Genomic DNA, 16602 nt, shown 5'->3' with positions numbered 1-16602 from the left:
ATTATATTTTACCCAAGAATGGAGCAAAGTCACAGAAGTAAAACACTACAGATACCACTTTTGTGTCCTTTAGGAGCCATTAGGAGCTTTACTTGCTCACAGTAAGTGAATGTGTGAAAATCAAAGCAACGTAACACTGAAAAATGTAACCATGGTCTGTACAGTGTCTGTGGTACATGAAAGGTGGATAAACCAACCAGGTAGTGCCTTTGGAGTAGTATTTCTACAGCTCTGTTTTAGAAGCATGCCTCATACAGAGACATACTTACATCCAACTATTAGGCATAAAACCAAATTGTAAACCTCCAAAAACCTTACAGAGACAATAAGAAAAACACAAATATATTCATGCAAAATCCTCCTGCACTCCTCCTGCATTCCCGCGATAAACTCGTCCACCAAATGGCATGTGTTATATTTGTCATGTTCACTGGGCTGGTACCAGAGATTTGTTGACAAAGCTCCAGTAATGTAACATTCTGATTTGGCTTACAAAGTTGGCACACGCTCAAACACACAAGCACGTACTAAACATGAACAGTCATGCCGACTCATATACGCCGTTATTTCTCTGTGCACGCATAGACTGGGCTTTGTCGTATAATAACACACTTCAGTAAGCACACGATAACCACATTAACCACCGTGCATAAAGCAAAACAACAGCTTTGTGCTCGCCATGAGCCCGAGGCTTCCTCTGACAGATATTAAAAACCAAAGGCCGTTCAGTTCATGCATCAGCTATTTTGGATCAAAGTGTGCTCTGACCTTCTTGGTGCAGTGATAGATAGAGAGCAGAGCTGGAGGCCAGTTAGACATAGACATAGATATTAGTATCAATCAAACCGACTACGACAGAGATCTGCCAGTGGCCACGGATCTGTATCAGTGTGAAGTTAAATGGTTTTCTCCAGAAACAGCAAGTTAGAAGGAGAAAAGCGGTATATTTACATGAGCTTTGTGGACAAATAAATGATAATTTAATAATCCTCAGCACAGAAACTTGTAGTAGAGCTAATGTTTGCAGATATGAGTGCTTAAACCCAGTTAAAGAAGTGTTTGTTTATCCACCAGGAATCATGGGAAACCACAGACATGCGAGGGCAGCCGTGGCTCCTGAACTACAGGACAGGATACCTGACCACGCCAACTGGCACGGTCTGATGTGATGACATCACATCTTCCTGTATGGCTCATTAGACACACACAAACACACACATACATGCATGCAGAATATCAGGTCTTATTCACACTTTGCTGTGGCGCAGTGAGTCACACGGTGTCCGGTTTGGACCTGATGATTTTTTAACAGTTTCTCCCAAAATACTTTTTCTGCCCAGGAAATGAACATGGCAGGTGGTGACAACTTTAAAGAGATTAATAGATATTTAATATTTTAAACCCATCTGTCTTTCTTTGTTCTTCATTTCTATGCTTAGCAGCAGTGCTGGCATTTGAAATGAGTTTTAAGCCCATTTAGTTGACTAATAAGGTAGGAACTAGGAAGTAATGTCTTTTTCTTAAATTGTGTTCTGCCTCAAAACCTATAGTCTTAAAGGTGAGGTGAATTAAAGGTGTTACTAAAAGACTGAAGGTGGTGTCTGTATTAAGCCCTCAGGAAGATTTTAAAGATTAACTCCTGTCAGTCGGGAGGAGTTAATCGGTCCTCGTTCCCCCCACCCCAGTATACAGCACGGCAAACGACGCCTGACGAAGTTGAAATTCGGTCCGACTCTAAAATGAGTCGTGCAGCTCAAAACTCGGGCCAGAAACGGGCTGAAATCGTACAGTGTATGCCCAGCTTTAGAGGCGCTGGTAGACCGATTCTGTTACCTTTGGACAGAGCCAGGCTACCTGTTTCCCCTGATTTCAGTCTTTATTCTATGCTAAACTAAGCTAAGCAGCTGTTGGTGTATATTTACCGTACAGACATGAGAGCAATATTGATCTTCTCATCTTGTTCTCAGCAAGAAAGCAAATAAGTGTAAAGATGTCAAAATATTGCTTAGTTAAGGCATGTAGTGATCTTTTGCCCCGGAGAATCACATTCAAACCATTTTGCCTTGGGTCTAGAGTATCACTATACAATAACAAAATATCCATCATAAAATGTCTTCTTGTCTTTACATTTTTTTTCTCCTAAAACAGCTGAAAAACTGAGATTGAACTTCGAAATGCAAATCCACAATATGATACTTTTTCTGTCTTTGAAGGAAAACGAGGCTTTAAGACTCAACCGGTGGAGTAAATGAGTTGTTAAGGTAAATATTTTTCTCACTGAGGCAACAGTGTGTTGGTTTCTAGTCAGCCTGCGTGAATGTAATAACCCATCCATCTTGTATAATGTATTCTCAGACTTCAGGTCCGACGCTGCTCATCAAATCAGATCCCCCGTTTCTCTGCTCCACAGAGGCATTGCATTTGGACATGATGTCCTTCACAGACTCCTCTCTACCTCTCTGTTTATCTTTCACACTCTCCTCATCTAATTCCTTGTCCCTCTCCCGTCTTACTTTCTTTTTTTTTCATTTCCATCTCCCTCTCCTGCTCTCTTCACATTTCATTCTGACCTACCGAGGAGTTTCTCATTTCTCTTCCCTGCCTGGTGTGAAGATAACGGTTTTCATAAGAACTTCAATATCTCTGGATCTTTCTTGATAAACCCTTTTCAGAACAACGTATCAGATGTGTTGCACTACAAAGGTCATTCATTAAACCACATCTCTCCATTGCTGATACAATTTAGATACTGTACATTGGATTTATGCTGCTAATCTTTAGATTTTGCACGTACGACTGAACCCATGCCTGATCAGCTTTTCATAGAGGCAACAAAGCTAGTGCAAAATAAATACAGTAGGTTTGAGTTATTTAAATGCTAAAGTCCAAATCCCAGCATATATTTAAAACTAATTATTTTTGAAAGATAATACTTAAAGAAATATTTTCACATTTTGGGAAATATGCTTATTCACTTTCTTGCAAAGAGTTTGATGAGAAGTTCAATACCACTCTAATATCTGTCTGTTAAATATGAAGCAGGGATGGCCCATTATTCCGAAACCCCAATAGTCTGAAAAATGTCCCATTGGCCCAAAAGCCCATTTGTCTGACAGACCCGTTATCCCAAAATCAAAGGCCAATTGCTTGAAAATACAACAAACAGAAGCACATGGTTAAATATTATGCAGAATGATGTCATCGTGCCATGACCCACCACTCTGCCTCTTATTACTCGTTGTCTTCGTTGGTTGGGTTTGTTAGGTTTAGGCATGAGGAGTGAGATCGGTTAGGTTTAGGGTAAGAATATCAGGGTAAGACAACCAGAGGCATAGTAGGGCGGGTCCTGCCTTCGCCTTAGTAGGAAAACATATCAAGACCGGGAAGGTCCGATGATGTCATTCTGCATAATAATTAGCCATGTGCTTCTGTTCGTTGCACAGAGAGTGTGTATTTTCGAAGCAATGGGCCTTCGGAACAATGGCAGTTCGTGTTTTCGGATTAACGGGCTGTCGGACAAATGGGCTTTTGGTCCTACGGGGCAACATTTTTCGGACTATTGGGGTTTGGATGACAATGACATGGCAGCTATGAAGCTACAGACAGCAGCTGGTTAGCTTAGCTTAACATAAAAACTGGAAACGGGGAAACAGCTAGTCTGGCTCTGTCCAAAGGTAATAAAATCTGGCTACCAGTATCTCTACAAAGTAATTTAGTGTAGAGTTAGTAGAGTTGTGTCACCAGATTACACAAACAAGGTATAACATGTTAATTAGTGAACTTTAGAGGTGCTGGTAGGTGGATTATTGGACTGAGCCAGGCTAGCGAAATCACCCAGTTTCCTTTCATTTGGCGAAGCTAAGCTAACCTTCTACTGGCTCCAGCTATAATAAATAAAAGGTAAATAAAGGTCATGTTGCACACTGGTCCCGAGAACAAATTATCACATTTGCACAAGACAAGGACACATTACATCACTCACTGTGAGTGTTCCTTCGGTCTGACCACTAACTGGCATTGTTATACAGTGTTTGTGGACATTACAGTGATAAAAAACTCACTGATGTTTCCACAAAAGATGATTTCCTTAAGTATTTTATGGCTTTTATACATCAGTTGTTACAGTAATACATGTGTACTGTACATACTGAACATCCAAAGAAGTGCACATAAGGAGACGCTCTCTGCAGCCACAGAGGTGGATATTAAAATGTATTTTAAAAAACTGTATTATATGTTGTAATATAACTACTTCATACAATAGAATCTCTTTTATTATTTGTTATGTGAGTGTTTTCACATTTACCTTGTAAATTTGCATTTCATATAAATTGATTTCACCGTGTTGGTCTCTAATGTAAGTTCATGCATTTCAAATGAGAATCCATGCATAATGATTTTATGATACAGGTTCTGCATAGATTTTACAATTACATATTAGGTATTAGGCCGACGAGCTCAACCGACAGAGCGACTTACTGAGTACAAGAGTAGAATAAGCTTTAATTTCTGGATCATGGAGATTATAAGAAACAGAAAGTAAAGAGAAGAAGAGGCAGAGCTGCAGTGCTGTAACAGTGTGGGTGTGACACTGAAAGGATCATGTAAGAGAAAAGTACTAGAAGAGGAGAAAAGCCTCTAAGAGGGAAGAGTTAGTCTACAAGGTCATTTTACCCATATTTTACTTTCTCTCTGTTGTATTTCTGTGATTAAGACACAATTATTCTATGAATGGAAGTCCAATTATCCTTGCGTAGCACTCAAGATAGATCATTTTTTCACAAAATAAACCCCTTACTGATAAAGTGTAATTGTGCCATTAATATTACATTAGTTAAGGTGTAAGTGTGCCACAAAACAACAAGACAAAAACTCCACATGCAGGGTTTGATCACACTCAGAGAAGTAATCAGTTTAAGCTCTTATGTAATTTCTTACAAGTCTCATTTACAGCCAGGTTATTGTTTCACTTCCATCCAAGTGTTATTGATATCATTAGTTATTGTTATTGGTCAGACTAGCTGAAAACACTGGACACTATCAGCCAATTTACACTGAAGAGATGAATATGATGAAGTTGTTCAGGCAAACATGAAGATGAAGCGTTTTCCAGAGAGATGAACATTGTTGGGAGCAAAGAAAAACGCACAAACAATGTGTTGAATTAATCAAGTTAAACGACTAACTACTTTCTGGGGTTGAAAATATGGATTTTAGATGCTTAAATTAATATTTTGAGCCTTGCTACAAGCTGCCAAATTGACATTAAACAGCTTCTCAGAGGTTCTTTACACCCAGGTTAAAGTGGCATCAACCCATCGAACTGTTGTTTGTTTGTTTTCTGAGTCCCATTATTTTTCACTCATAGCCTACCTTTAATTATAAATGAATAATAAAAGTGGTAATGGTAATAATCAGGGTATTGCTTCAGCTTCACATAGGAAGCTGGGGGACAGCCTAAACTAAATGCCATCATGGCCCTTTAATATTTTTCTATACTTTAATAAACACGCAGGTATCACATAGGGGTGTAAATCACCAATTTCATCATGATATGATATTATATTGACGATACGATATTTGCTGATATCACAAAGTCTGCCACGATACGATTTCGATTCGATTTAATTCAGGGTCTGTGATCGATATGAGACGATATCAAATGCCCATTTAACACAATCAGTTACATTTATATCAACTCACAAAAAAAAAAAAAAATATGATTTAACAATTTTATTACTGGGCTCTTCCAGACATTTAAATGAAAAAGAATAAAAATAGACTTCCTGGTGTTCACCATAAAGTACCACATTTCTCATGTTTAAGTACAAATGTTTTTTTATCAGTTAAGAATTTCAAAATAAGGACGTATCTTAAAGATGATGATATGTACCAATGATTTCACTTTGAATCAATATATTGGATGGTCGATCATTAAACCGATATATTGATCCAGATCGATGGATCGTTACACGCCTAGTATCATTGCACAGATCTCAGAGAGATGCCGGGGTGAGGGTGCTTCCTGCTCTGACTGCTCTCCGCTTATTCAATTAGTGTAAGCTTCACTATAAGCCCTTTTAACACAGGATGTATTAGCACGTGCTCACGGTTAACTTGAGGGAATGTATGGTCAGCAACAGAACCACTTTCTTCACCAAATAAAATCCAAAATATTAAAATGATCAGTAAAATTAGGGTGACAAACACCACTGGCAACATATCGAGTAATAAAAAAAAAAAAATTAATGTCAAATGATTAGTTTTGACCTTCCATAGAATGCTAAAGAAACCAATATTCAGGCCATAAACTCAAATGTTTTATAATATCTACTGTATTGTATGAGGATGCATGTTGAGTCTCATCCATAATCCATGCCGCCTTACTGCCACATTGCGGTCTATATCGAGCCTATTACTCTGAGGAGATGCTAAGTGAGAGGGGTAAAGAGCCTGTTGTCAGCAAGAGAGGTGAAGAGAAGCCAAAACATGACACAGTCGCTGTTTGTCTCTGTGTCTTTCACTGGTTTCAGCTCAAGAACTACCATGTGGTAGCACCACGAGGAAACACGCCTCTGCACTAACAAACCACAGGACATCAACAAATCAGAGACTAACAGTTGAAACGAACAAATGGCATTCCCTTGGCATTATCTTCAAAAGGGCAAATATTCAGCTACTGCCAGTCAAAAGGCTCGTCTGAGGAGCAGGCCACTGTTTAGGTCAGCCTCAGGTCTCGCTCTGTCCCTCACGGCTTTGTCTCATTAAGACATGGTGGCTGGTCCAGTGGTTAGAGCCGGGCCACGTCTCTGAAGACAGCAGCAGGAACTAAAGGCCCGATACAAGCTCATGGCAATCTAATGCAAGATATGAAGAACTTCCTGTCTTCCTATACGTAGACGAAAGTCTTAGCCTATGAAGAGGGCATCACATGCAGCGAGGTCCTCATTGATGAGACAGAGCGTACAAATTCTTTGTCATGTCTCTGCAGAGTTCCTCCCTCCAAAGCAGAACATCATTTCAAGTGGTGAAGTGACTGGCTGTAAAATATATTTCTGCGTAATCCCATACAATCCTATTACATTAAGTTTCTACAGATGGTCGCCGTGCTCGTTGTTCATCACACTCCTCTGACACCAAGCACTTCTCTCTCCTTCAAACTGGATCTATATGCTTTAACTGTAGTAGAGCTTTTTGGACTTAACCTGCAGTAAGCAGAATAATTTTGGCATCATTGGGCAAAAACTCCATAATAACCTTTCAGCATATTGTAATTCAAGAGTTCTGAGAGAAAACTAGACTACTGCACCTCCTCATGGCTCTGTTTTCAGGCTTTAAAAAGTCTAGCCTGTGATGGAAGACTTTGGCCAATCACAGGTAGGTCATTTCAGAGAAAGAGAGCGTTCCTATTGGCTGTTCATTCATCAGAGACAGATGTCAATCACTCGCAAACTCCGATCAAACTGTCAAACTAGGCAGCGCTGATCAAATATGAATCAATATTCTGTTACTGTAATGCCTATTTCTCGCCTCAAATGTTTTCAGAAACATCTTGCAGTGTACTGTTTAGCTGTAAAATTAGAAAGTTTGCTCCGGCTGGTGGACGGTGCTTGGTATTTCCTCAACTGATCTCAACATGGCTTGCCGGGTCACAAACGTTCTTTTTTTAATCATATTTTCTCCATTTCTACCCACTGCAGTTTTAAGGCTTTAAAACATAACTATGTAAACAGTATTTCAAATGTGTGTTCAATATCAGGCTGGGTTACAGTAAACTGATTTCTGAGCTTGTTTTAGTGTTGGTTCAATAAAATAACCAGACCCAACTACTCGTTTGTTCATCATAAAGCTATTTCCTAAAGCACCAATAGTGCTGCCCCCACATTATATCAGTGTATATCAATATATAAGTACAATTGTTGTTATTTTTAATTGAGTTTGTCAGTATAACCCAGTGACAATTCCTTATCTGGATAGTTTATCTATATGGTTTCCAGAAAAAGTACTATATCATGATATATATGATGTCAAAATACTGTGATGTAAGATTTTATCCAAACTGTCTGTTGCCATTTAATTGGCCTGTTCCTCTACCTATGAAATGTTTGCGTCATGGGATAGAAGAGGTGTTTAACATTTCCTTATCACTCTACTACTACTCACATGTTCCCGTGCTGATTTAAGATTGAATTTTACCTTTCTAATCACTGCTACTGACTCAGCTGAGACTGTCCCTCCTCTGTAATAGTGGTGAGGATGAAGATGCAGACTGACTGAGCTAAATATAGCAAGTGCTAATGATTGAGGCAGCTATTAATATATAAAACACCAAGAGAAGTCGTTGTTTGTGTATTCACATGAGCAGGCCTATTCCCTCTCTGTTGTGACTGCTCATGTGACGTGTGTCATCATTGGACTCACCTCCTCAACCAGAGACAGCATACGCCGAGTGCTCTCCAGAGACTGCAGGCACAGAAAGAGAGGGCAAATGATTAGAGTCCACAAGAGACATACAGCACATCACCTGTAACAAGTATCAGAAAGGCATCTCAGTGTGTTAAGATGGAATATTAAGGGTTTAAAACAAACATGTGAAAGGTTAACAAAGGACAAGAAAAGACTACTTTTATTCAAATGTGTAGACGGACAAATGACTCGTACTCGGTCATATAATTAGCCTTAATTATTCCTCTCCCCTTCCTTCACTGATCCCAAGATTCATTATCTGATTTCTACCTTTTGTTTGCCAACTTTCCACCCTCTGCAGGATCCCTCCGATTCTCATCCAGTTCTTAAACATCATTTCATTTCACTCCTAATCCTCATTTCACTCATTCCCCCCCTGTGTTATCTCCATCCATCCATCCCTGCCTTCCTTATTCCTCCCTTATTCCTCCCTTCCTTCCCTCCCATGACATCCATGCAGCCTCTTGGCCTTGCATTATCTCCTCATGAATGTTTAATAAGGCCATTTGAGCTGCTCTATTATTCTGCTGCACAGAATTATCTGCTCTTCCTGAGCTCCTCTCAACTCATTAAAAAGGGCAAAGTTCTTCTCTTCACCAAAAAAAAGCAGTTAGTCTTGATGAAGGAGACTTTGAGAACAAACTGCTAAGACAAGGGAGGGTCGCATTAAAGTAGCTGTGTCTGCAGGCTGCAGGCTTTGGAGGTACAGTAGTGTCCTTATGAGAACAGGTAATTATTGTCATGTCATAAACCAAAAATCTATTTTGACTGTAGCAAAAAAATCCTAACAATTTCTCAGTGTTTCTGCTTTCTGTTGTGCTTCGTACTTCACCTACAAGTTCTCAGTTAGTTACGTTTTCTTTTTAATTTTTTTGTTGACAAAAGTAGGTAATGAAATGGAAATTGAATTGCATGTTTTTAGCTGTGATGGTTGATGTGCAAATGTTCATGGAGACTAACTACAAGGATTATAACCTGCTTTCTGGATTTCCAAAATAAAATTTAGTTTTACAATCACAATTCAAAATGTTCTATATGTACATTGTTGTATACGATATACTTTCTTTGTAAAGTATATCATATACACAGTAACTGTGACCACATGTATGTTCATTTGACTGAAGACTTGTGCCTCAAAAAAGTTAAAAAGAAATGAAAAAACAGCTGATGATTATGTGTCCCAAATTATTATAAATGCTACGCTTTTTCTTAGAGAGATCAATAATGAAATTAAAGGAATACTTCACCCACAAAATGACCATTTGTTTATCAATTACTCGCTGCGCGTTACCTTGAATTCTTGATGAAAACTTTGTTTTTCTCGCATGCCTCCACGGTGAACAGAGAATCCGAAAACAGAGTAAATCCTTAATGAATTGAAGTAAATAGGGTCCAGGTTTAACAACAGCAACACTATATTAAAAATCAGTTTACAAACTCTCACACAACTCGTGTAGTATAATCCAAGTCTGGTTTATCCAGTCATATGCTCACTACTTTCCAAACACATGCATCTTCGCTAAAACCTTAATATGTAAAGCACTACAGCATAAACACTTCTCACGCTTACGCAGATGCTCTACTTGTCCGTGTGAGTCCGAAGTGTTTTAAATATTACGGTTTTAGCAAAGATGCATGTGTTTGGGAAGTACTGAGCATATGACTAGAAAAATGAGACTTAGATTATACTGCACGAGTTGTGTGAGAGTTTGTAAACAGATGTTTTGATGTTGTTTTGCTGTTGTTGAACGCGGCCCCCATTTACTTCAATTCATCAAGACTTTTCTCTGTTTTTTGATTCTTTGTTCACCGTGGCGGCATGTGAGAAAACAACGTTTTCTTCAAGAATGAAAGGTAACACAGGGTGAGTAATTAATATACAAATGTCCATTTTGTCGGTGTATTACTCCTTTAAGTGCAATTAATAGAGTGTATATAATAAGCAATACCTGAGGATATTATAATAGGTGATGTTAAATGTGATGAATGTTATCAAGGTGCACAATTACAAACTAGACAACAAATAAATGCTGGTAAATTTTTGTTAAACTTAAAACTAGCTGCCACTTCAGCAGGTAATACAGGATCATATCCTATTGGACTGTACCACCCACTGTGAGTTGTTAGACAAAACCAAATATTATTACATATTTACATGACAAATATAATGTGATCTTTCTTTTCATTATTAGAGTAAATAACAGTGGCTGTGTGTGGGTCAATATGTAAGCTTGTTTACACAAGTGTGTGTGTGTGTGTGTGTGTGTGTGTGTGTGTGTGTGTGTGTGTGTGTGTGTGTGTGTGTGTGTGTGTGTGTGTGCGTGTGTGTGTGTGTGTGTGTTCTACCGTACATCATCAGCTATCTGGTCTGCGCGTGTCTGCAGGTCCGCCAGCTCATTGCGCATGTCTGATTCGTCGGCCATGATGACTGTTGAACTTTGACCTCAAACAGGAAAGACTGGGAGGGAGAGAGAGAGAGAGAGAGAGGTTAGTACACCAACAACACTACAAAACAAAGCTGAATGACAGATGTTGCGTTGTACAGCAGGTGACCTGGAGTGTAAGAAAGATTAGCTGGCGTTCAGACTGAAAGCAGCCCTGCATTAAAACAACGCACAGGGCTGCGTTGGTGTCGAGGGCTGTTGTTTCAGGTACCAGCATGACATGAAATACAATCCAGGAAGTCCAGTTTGAGTAACAGATCTGTGAGTTTTGAGGAGGCTGCGATTTTAAAGCACAGCTCGGATCCTTCATTATATACCGGCTGCCTGTGACGACTCGTGAGATCATCGAACTGCTACTGTATGAGGTCGAGACAAGTTCAAACAAATTAATACATATTCATAATTATCTTTTCAATTCATGGCTTTTTCTGTCCCCAGCTGCTGTCGGATTCATCTCGAGGTTGGAGAGGTTGTTCTATAACAGCAGGGTCAAAGGTTTAATCGCTCTTCGTAGCAGCTATTGTCAAAGTGTCCTTCAGCAAAATAGTGAAGAGCTTATTACACCAGACTCGACCCCTTTCTGAACCTTGAAGTTAACACTTGACAAAGTACTAATTCACACCAACTAGAACTACTTTGCTGGGGGGAAGGAATTACAACTCAATGCAGGTAAAGCTCTCTGTGTTCCTGCAGTAAAAGCTGTCCAATATTGAGGTGTGAAAGCCTTCGTCTGACCTGCTCAGTCACTGTCAACAGCACAGAGAAAGACCAGAAACAATGTTTTCAGATTTTGAGATACAAAAGGGCACCGGAGTTGCTGACTGAGCCAAAGTAAAGACCATTTTTACCTCATAAGCACAAGTAATGCATAATTTACTGTTTAAAACACTGTAGGTAAATAGTTTTAAAGCCCCAGTCATGCACGAAACCACCCAAAAACACACTGTGCATTGGAGAAAGATTGCTGCTACAGTTCAAACCTCCACCTTGCTGACCCTGAGTTTCCTCCTCAGGGATCATCAGTGAATCGAGATGAAGGAGGGGCGAGCTCCATCACTCTAACGGTTTTAAGAGAAAGTATCAGGACAGAGACAAGGGTCTATTTTAGCTCCTCTGACGCGCTGCCAGACAGTATTTCATATAGCCATACACAGCAGAGCTGGAGGTATGGTCCATGAAAAATGTATGTGACTGTAACTGTGCAGGCTGACAGAGCTACATGCCGCCGCTGCTGCTGGTCGAGACGAAGGAGACGAAGGGAACCAGCTCAGTCTCCACATTCCCTTCATTCCTCCCCTCAATTCAATTCAATATGCTTCATTGGCATGGCTCTGCTGCTGTTTCTTTCAACAATTAAGCCTTTAATGAGGCAAATAATCTAATCCAGTCCAATAACATTTCATTTGTGCAACTAATGCGTTTTTATATCTATTGCACCAATCACATTGAAGAGTTTTTATTCTAATGTGGCTTGTCGCTGATATAAATTTAACCACCCAGCAGCTTTCAGCTCTGGGATCATTAAAGCTTCATGTAATCTAATCTACTGAAATATACAGTGCAGCAATGGGACCGAGGGACCGACGACTTTTTGGACTCAATCAGGTGCTGTGGCTGCAGGAGGAGACTGTCGCTTTGATTAATTTGCCACGGCAAAATAGCATTTCCTAACCCAGGTCTTCATGGATTCAAAGTGGAATATTTTTGTGCTACAAAGACAAATGTACTTGAAGTTGCTATGATATTGCTACGGCAAGATTAATTAACATTAATGATCTTTTAGACTTCCGATGTGACACTGTAAAACTCTTTCTAGTAAAATAGCAAAAACAGCTGGGAATTCTGTTGATACACCAGATTTTGTGACCTAAAACGTTAGTTTTCTGCTGGAGGCCGAAGCATCCATCATCAGTCCCTGTCACAAGGTCTCAGAGGTGAATAGACACAAGGTCAGTTAGAGTCACAGCTGGATGTCTGATAAAGTATCTCCTTGTTCTGCCCCGCCTTCTGTCTGTCTCTCTCTGCCTCCATCCCGGCGGAGTCGTCAGGACGGTTAATAATTGAACATGTGCCGGGAAAAGAGATGGAAGGGAAAAAAATCAGCCGTTTCAAAGTGCTTCTCTCGTCATGCCCTCTCTCTCTCTCTCTCTCTCTCTCTCTCTCTCTCTCTCTCTATGTGTGTGTGTTTTTGTCTGCTATGCCTGGTGCACAGTTGCACTTTAAAATATTTATGTTGACATTTTACATTTTAGCCATTTGGCTGACGCTGTAATCCAGAGCTCCTTACAATGGGTGCAACAGTAGAATGAGCTTCAGTTCATAGATCAGCTGCATTACAAGAGGAGACAAGACCTTTTGATATAAAAAGAAGAAAACTGGCACAGAAAAACGCGGATGAACTGAACACACATCCACCACGTTTTATAAATGAGACAAGAAGCAGTTCCTCTGATGATTTTACTAGCCAAACATAACTTTTTTAAGTTGAAAAGATTATTAAAACTTCGATCATGTCTGTTCGCACACTGTCTGAACACAGACTCAGTTAATTTGGAAGAATGTTTTGATTTATTCAGGTTATTATCATATCTCTCCTCTCTGTTTTAGGAAATGGATATGAAGTTTCAAAATGGCAAGAAACCAAAACTGATCACATCGTTGCCATGCTCAAATCATGCCCACTTGTTGACAGCGTTCCCGTGTTTGTGTTGTCAATGGCAACAGTATAATGATCCAGTGATGCATCTGCACCCTCTCATGTACTGAAATGAAACACATTAACAAACCTTCAACACCGGCAGCAACAATAACTGAACTGAATATAATGCTGTGGCATCTCACTCAGTCACTAACAGTCAGACCGGTGCTCTCACATGCTCCTCGCTGCATTAATCTTCCCAGTGTAATGTTCAGCTGTGTTATTGATCAGTCGTTGATTGCTTACATCTTTGCAGTGGAGCTGCTTCCTGTTGACACACGTACAGCACAGCTTCTCGTTTCCTCTTATATTGACTCCCTCTGCCCGTTGTCTGCGTCACTCACTTCTCAATCTATGATCTAACTTATATTTTAACCAATTTGTATTAATTTGCATTCAAAATGAAATGTTAAAATGAAGCATTTACTGTACACAACGTCTATTTGGTGTAGTTGGTGGTGATGCTATTTAATCTTCATGATGCGAGTAACGTGTGTATTTGCTTGTATGCTGAGAATAACAATTGTGTGCTCCCACCACTTTTCCCTGATTGGATAATCGTTGGTAATAATCTCACCCATCAATATTGTGTATGATAATCATTGCATCGCTCTGCTCATCACGCATACACCCCCTCCATCTCTGTCACTACTTCCTTTAACACTCTCACTCTGAGTTAAGCTTTGGCCAGTAAACCATAGACTTATCCCACACTGGACATCCATTTAGCACACTGACACACAACTAACAAATCAGATTAATTTGCTGTTATAACAAGACATAAGCTTGGTCCCAAAATATACACTATAAACTAACTCCAAGCAGGTTAGTATACTCAAAACATCTGTATGCAACTATGCGTACGTGTGCTGCTGGTTGATGGACACTATTCTCCCTCAATGCAAAGCACAAAGCTGCTCACACCTGGAAGAAATTGAAACAAATTATGGATGTTTGTGAAACAGCTCCAGGAACAAATCGCAATTAAGTTCTTGGAAAAAAACATTTTGATGTCCACATGTGCAGTTTAATTAGCAGTCATGTTCCAAAATCGCCCATTACTATAAAACAGTTAAATATGTTGATCCTTTTGTATACTAACTGCCAAACCAGTATAGTATGATGATTACTATGTAGTACGTGTATAGACTTAGTGCGTAGTAAGGATTTGGGACGCACCATAAGAGTCTACAGCCATGCTATAGCAGCTCTGTGAGGCTGTATTATTAGACACAGTAGTACTTTGAGCTAAATGCTAAAGTGACAATGCTGCCATACTGCAGGTATACTGTCTACCATGCTTTACATCTATGTTAGGCATGCTAACATTTGCAAACTAAACACAAAGTACAGGTGAGGCTGAATAATTGGACAGAATGACTATAGTATGACAGTGTTCTTGATAATGGCAAGATGTTGATTGGCTCTTGATGAAAAGTTTAGGACCACCAAAGTTATTACAATTCATCCTACATGCAAAGTCACATGATCACAAACATCTGTAGGACTCGTCCTCTGGGGACCATGCATGTATGATATTTCATGGCAATCCAGTTGTTGTTAAAATATGTCAGTCCAATGGGCTGGACCGACCAACAGACATTATTTAGACATTCCTAGAGAGGTTAAAAAAGTCCACGTGCACACTCTGCTAACCATATCTGCTTAAATACCCCCCACTGTCCTGTAAACACATACAGTATTATATGGACACAATGTGCTCATGTTAGTTCAGCTAGCTCCTCTCAGCTACAACTGGGCTTTGGAGTAGAGACACAAAACACCACAGTGTCCCAGTAACCTAAATCCTGAGAGAAACCTATTGATTTTTACTGGTAACATCGCTTAATTTAGATCCACAAGAACACTCTGGAGAAGACTGGAGATTTGCAAATGGCACAGAAACAAAACTGATGGGTCTGCATCACTATGTTTTGTTGGTGACACGTTGCTAAAATGTTCTATTTTATAAATGTTTCTATTGCCCGTCAGCTTTTTGAATGTTTCACATCACAATGCAACAATCTGTTTTCCTCTCTCCTCCTCCTCGTCCTCTGTCCATGCATCCCACCCTGAAAGTCACTTCCTCTTTAACATGCTTAACATGTTTCATAGACACACTACAGTCACGCTGACATAACACAAGGTCCGGCCGTCCCCCATCCCCCATCCCCCACCTGCGGCCCTGCTGGCTGTCACTCGTCTTGACTGACGGCTGCTGTAAGGCCTGAACTGCCGGGCTCAGCCCGCGGAGAGATTAAAGTCAGCAGGGAAAGAGGATTTACTCTCCACTGTTTTCTCCCCTCCCTCTCACACACTCACTCCTCTATCTAGCTCTTCTCTCATGCTTTCTTTGTTTCCACACTCTGTCCATGAATGTATACAGGGCATGTCCAGCAACAAGAATGAGAGAGTAAGTGATTATGTAAGATTTAAGTAACATAATGTAACATTTACTTGTATAATATATACCTCTACTTTACAGCGGGTGTGGGTCTTTCCAGGGCAAATCCTCTAGCTCACAGGAAGTAGTACAATTTATCTCAAAGGAAGGAGGACTTATATCAACAGGATAAGGACAAAAACATTATAATAATTGTCAAGGGATGTCTAGAAGTGCGGAGCAAAAACACCACAACGACAAATACTTTCCATCCAAAAAAATTGAGCAGCAGTTTCAAGCTTGATGAGAGAACAAAATGGAGACATTAAAAGGGCAGCAATGAATTATTGATCAAAAATATTAATAGCATTAATCCTAAAAGCTGTTAAAGGGAGATGTGGAATCAGTTTGAGAGGAGGTTTGGAAGGAGCTAATATGTGTACTCCTCCTACGTCTGTCTTTCTTTCTGCATTTCTTTTGTTGGTTAAAAAGTCCTGAGTTAGTTTCCATCCTGTCGAACTCTGTTTTTCTCCCGCTTTGTCTGTCTCATCCATTATCAACATCTTTTCTTTCCTACAAAACCATTTAGTACCAGTACCACGGCATGTTGT

At 39.8% G+C, this 16602-nt stretch overlaps 1 protein-coding gene across 2 annotated transcripts in view; it reads right to left on the bottom strand.

Annotated features, from left to right (window-relative positions):
* The window catches only part of LOC141783953 (synaptosomal-associated protein 25-A-like), a 47259-nt gene that overhangs the window by 17340 nt on the left and 13317 nt on the right, over nucleotides 1-16602 (bottom strand). For both annotated transcript variants that reach the window (XM_074661604.1, XM_074661595.1), the window contains exons 2-3: nucleotides 10818-10924; nucleotides 8422-8463 (exon numbers count right to left, since the gene is read on the bottom strand). In XM_074661604.1, the coding sequence (XP_074517705.1) occupies nucleotides 8422-8463; nucleotides 10818-10889 (114 nt within the window). In that variant the 5' untranslated portion in view covers nucleotides 10890-10924. The remainder of the gene's footprint in view (nucleotides 1-8421; nucleotides 8464-10817; nucleotides 10925-16602) is intronic.

The sequence above is a fragment of the Sebastes fasciatus genome, chromosome 2 (assembly GCF_043250625.1).
Source record: "Sebastes fasciatus isolate fSebFas1 chromosome 2, fSebFas1.pri, whole genome shotgun sequence".
Taxonomy (NCBI): domain Eukaryota; kingdom Metazoa; phylum Chordata; class Actinopteri; order Perciformes; family Sebastidae; genus Sebastes; species Sebastes fasciatus.
This window is presented reverse-complemented; position numbering and strand designations above follow the sequence as displayed.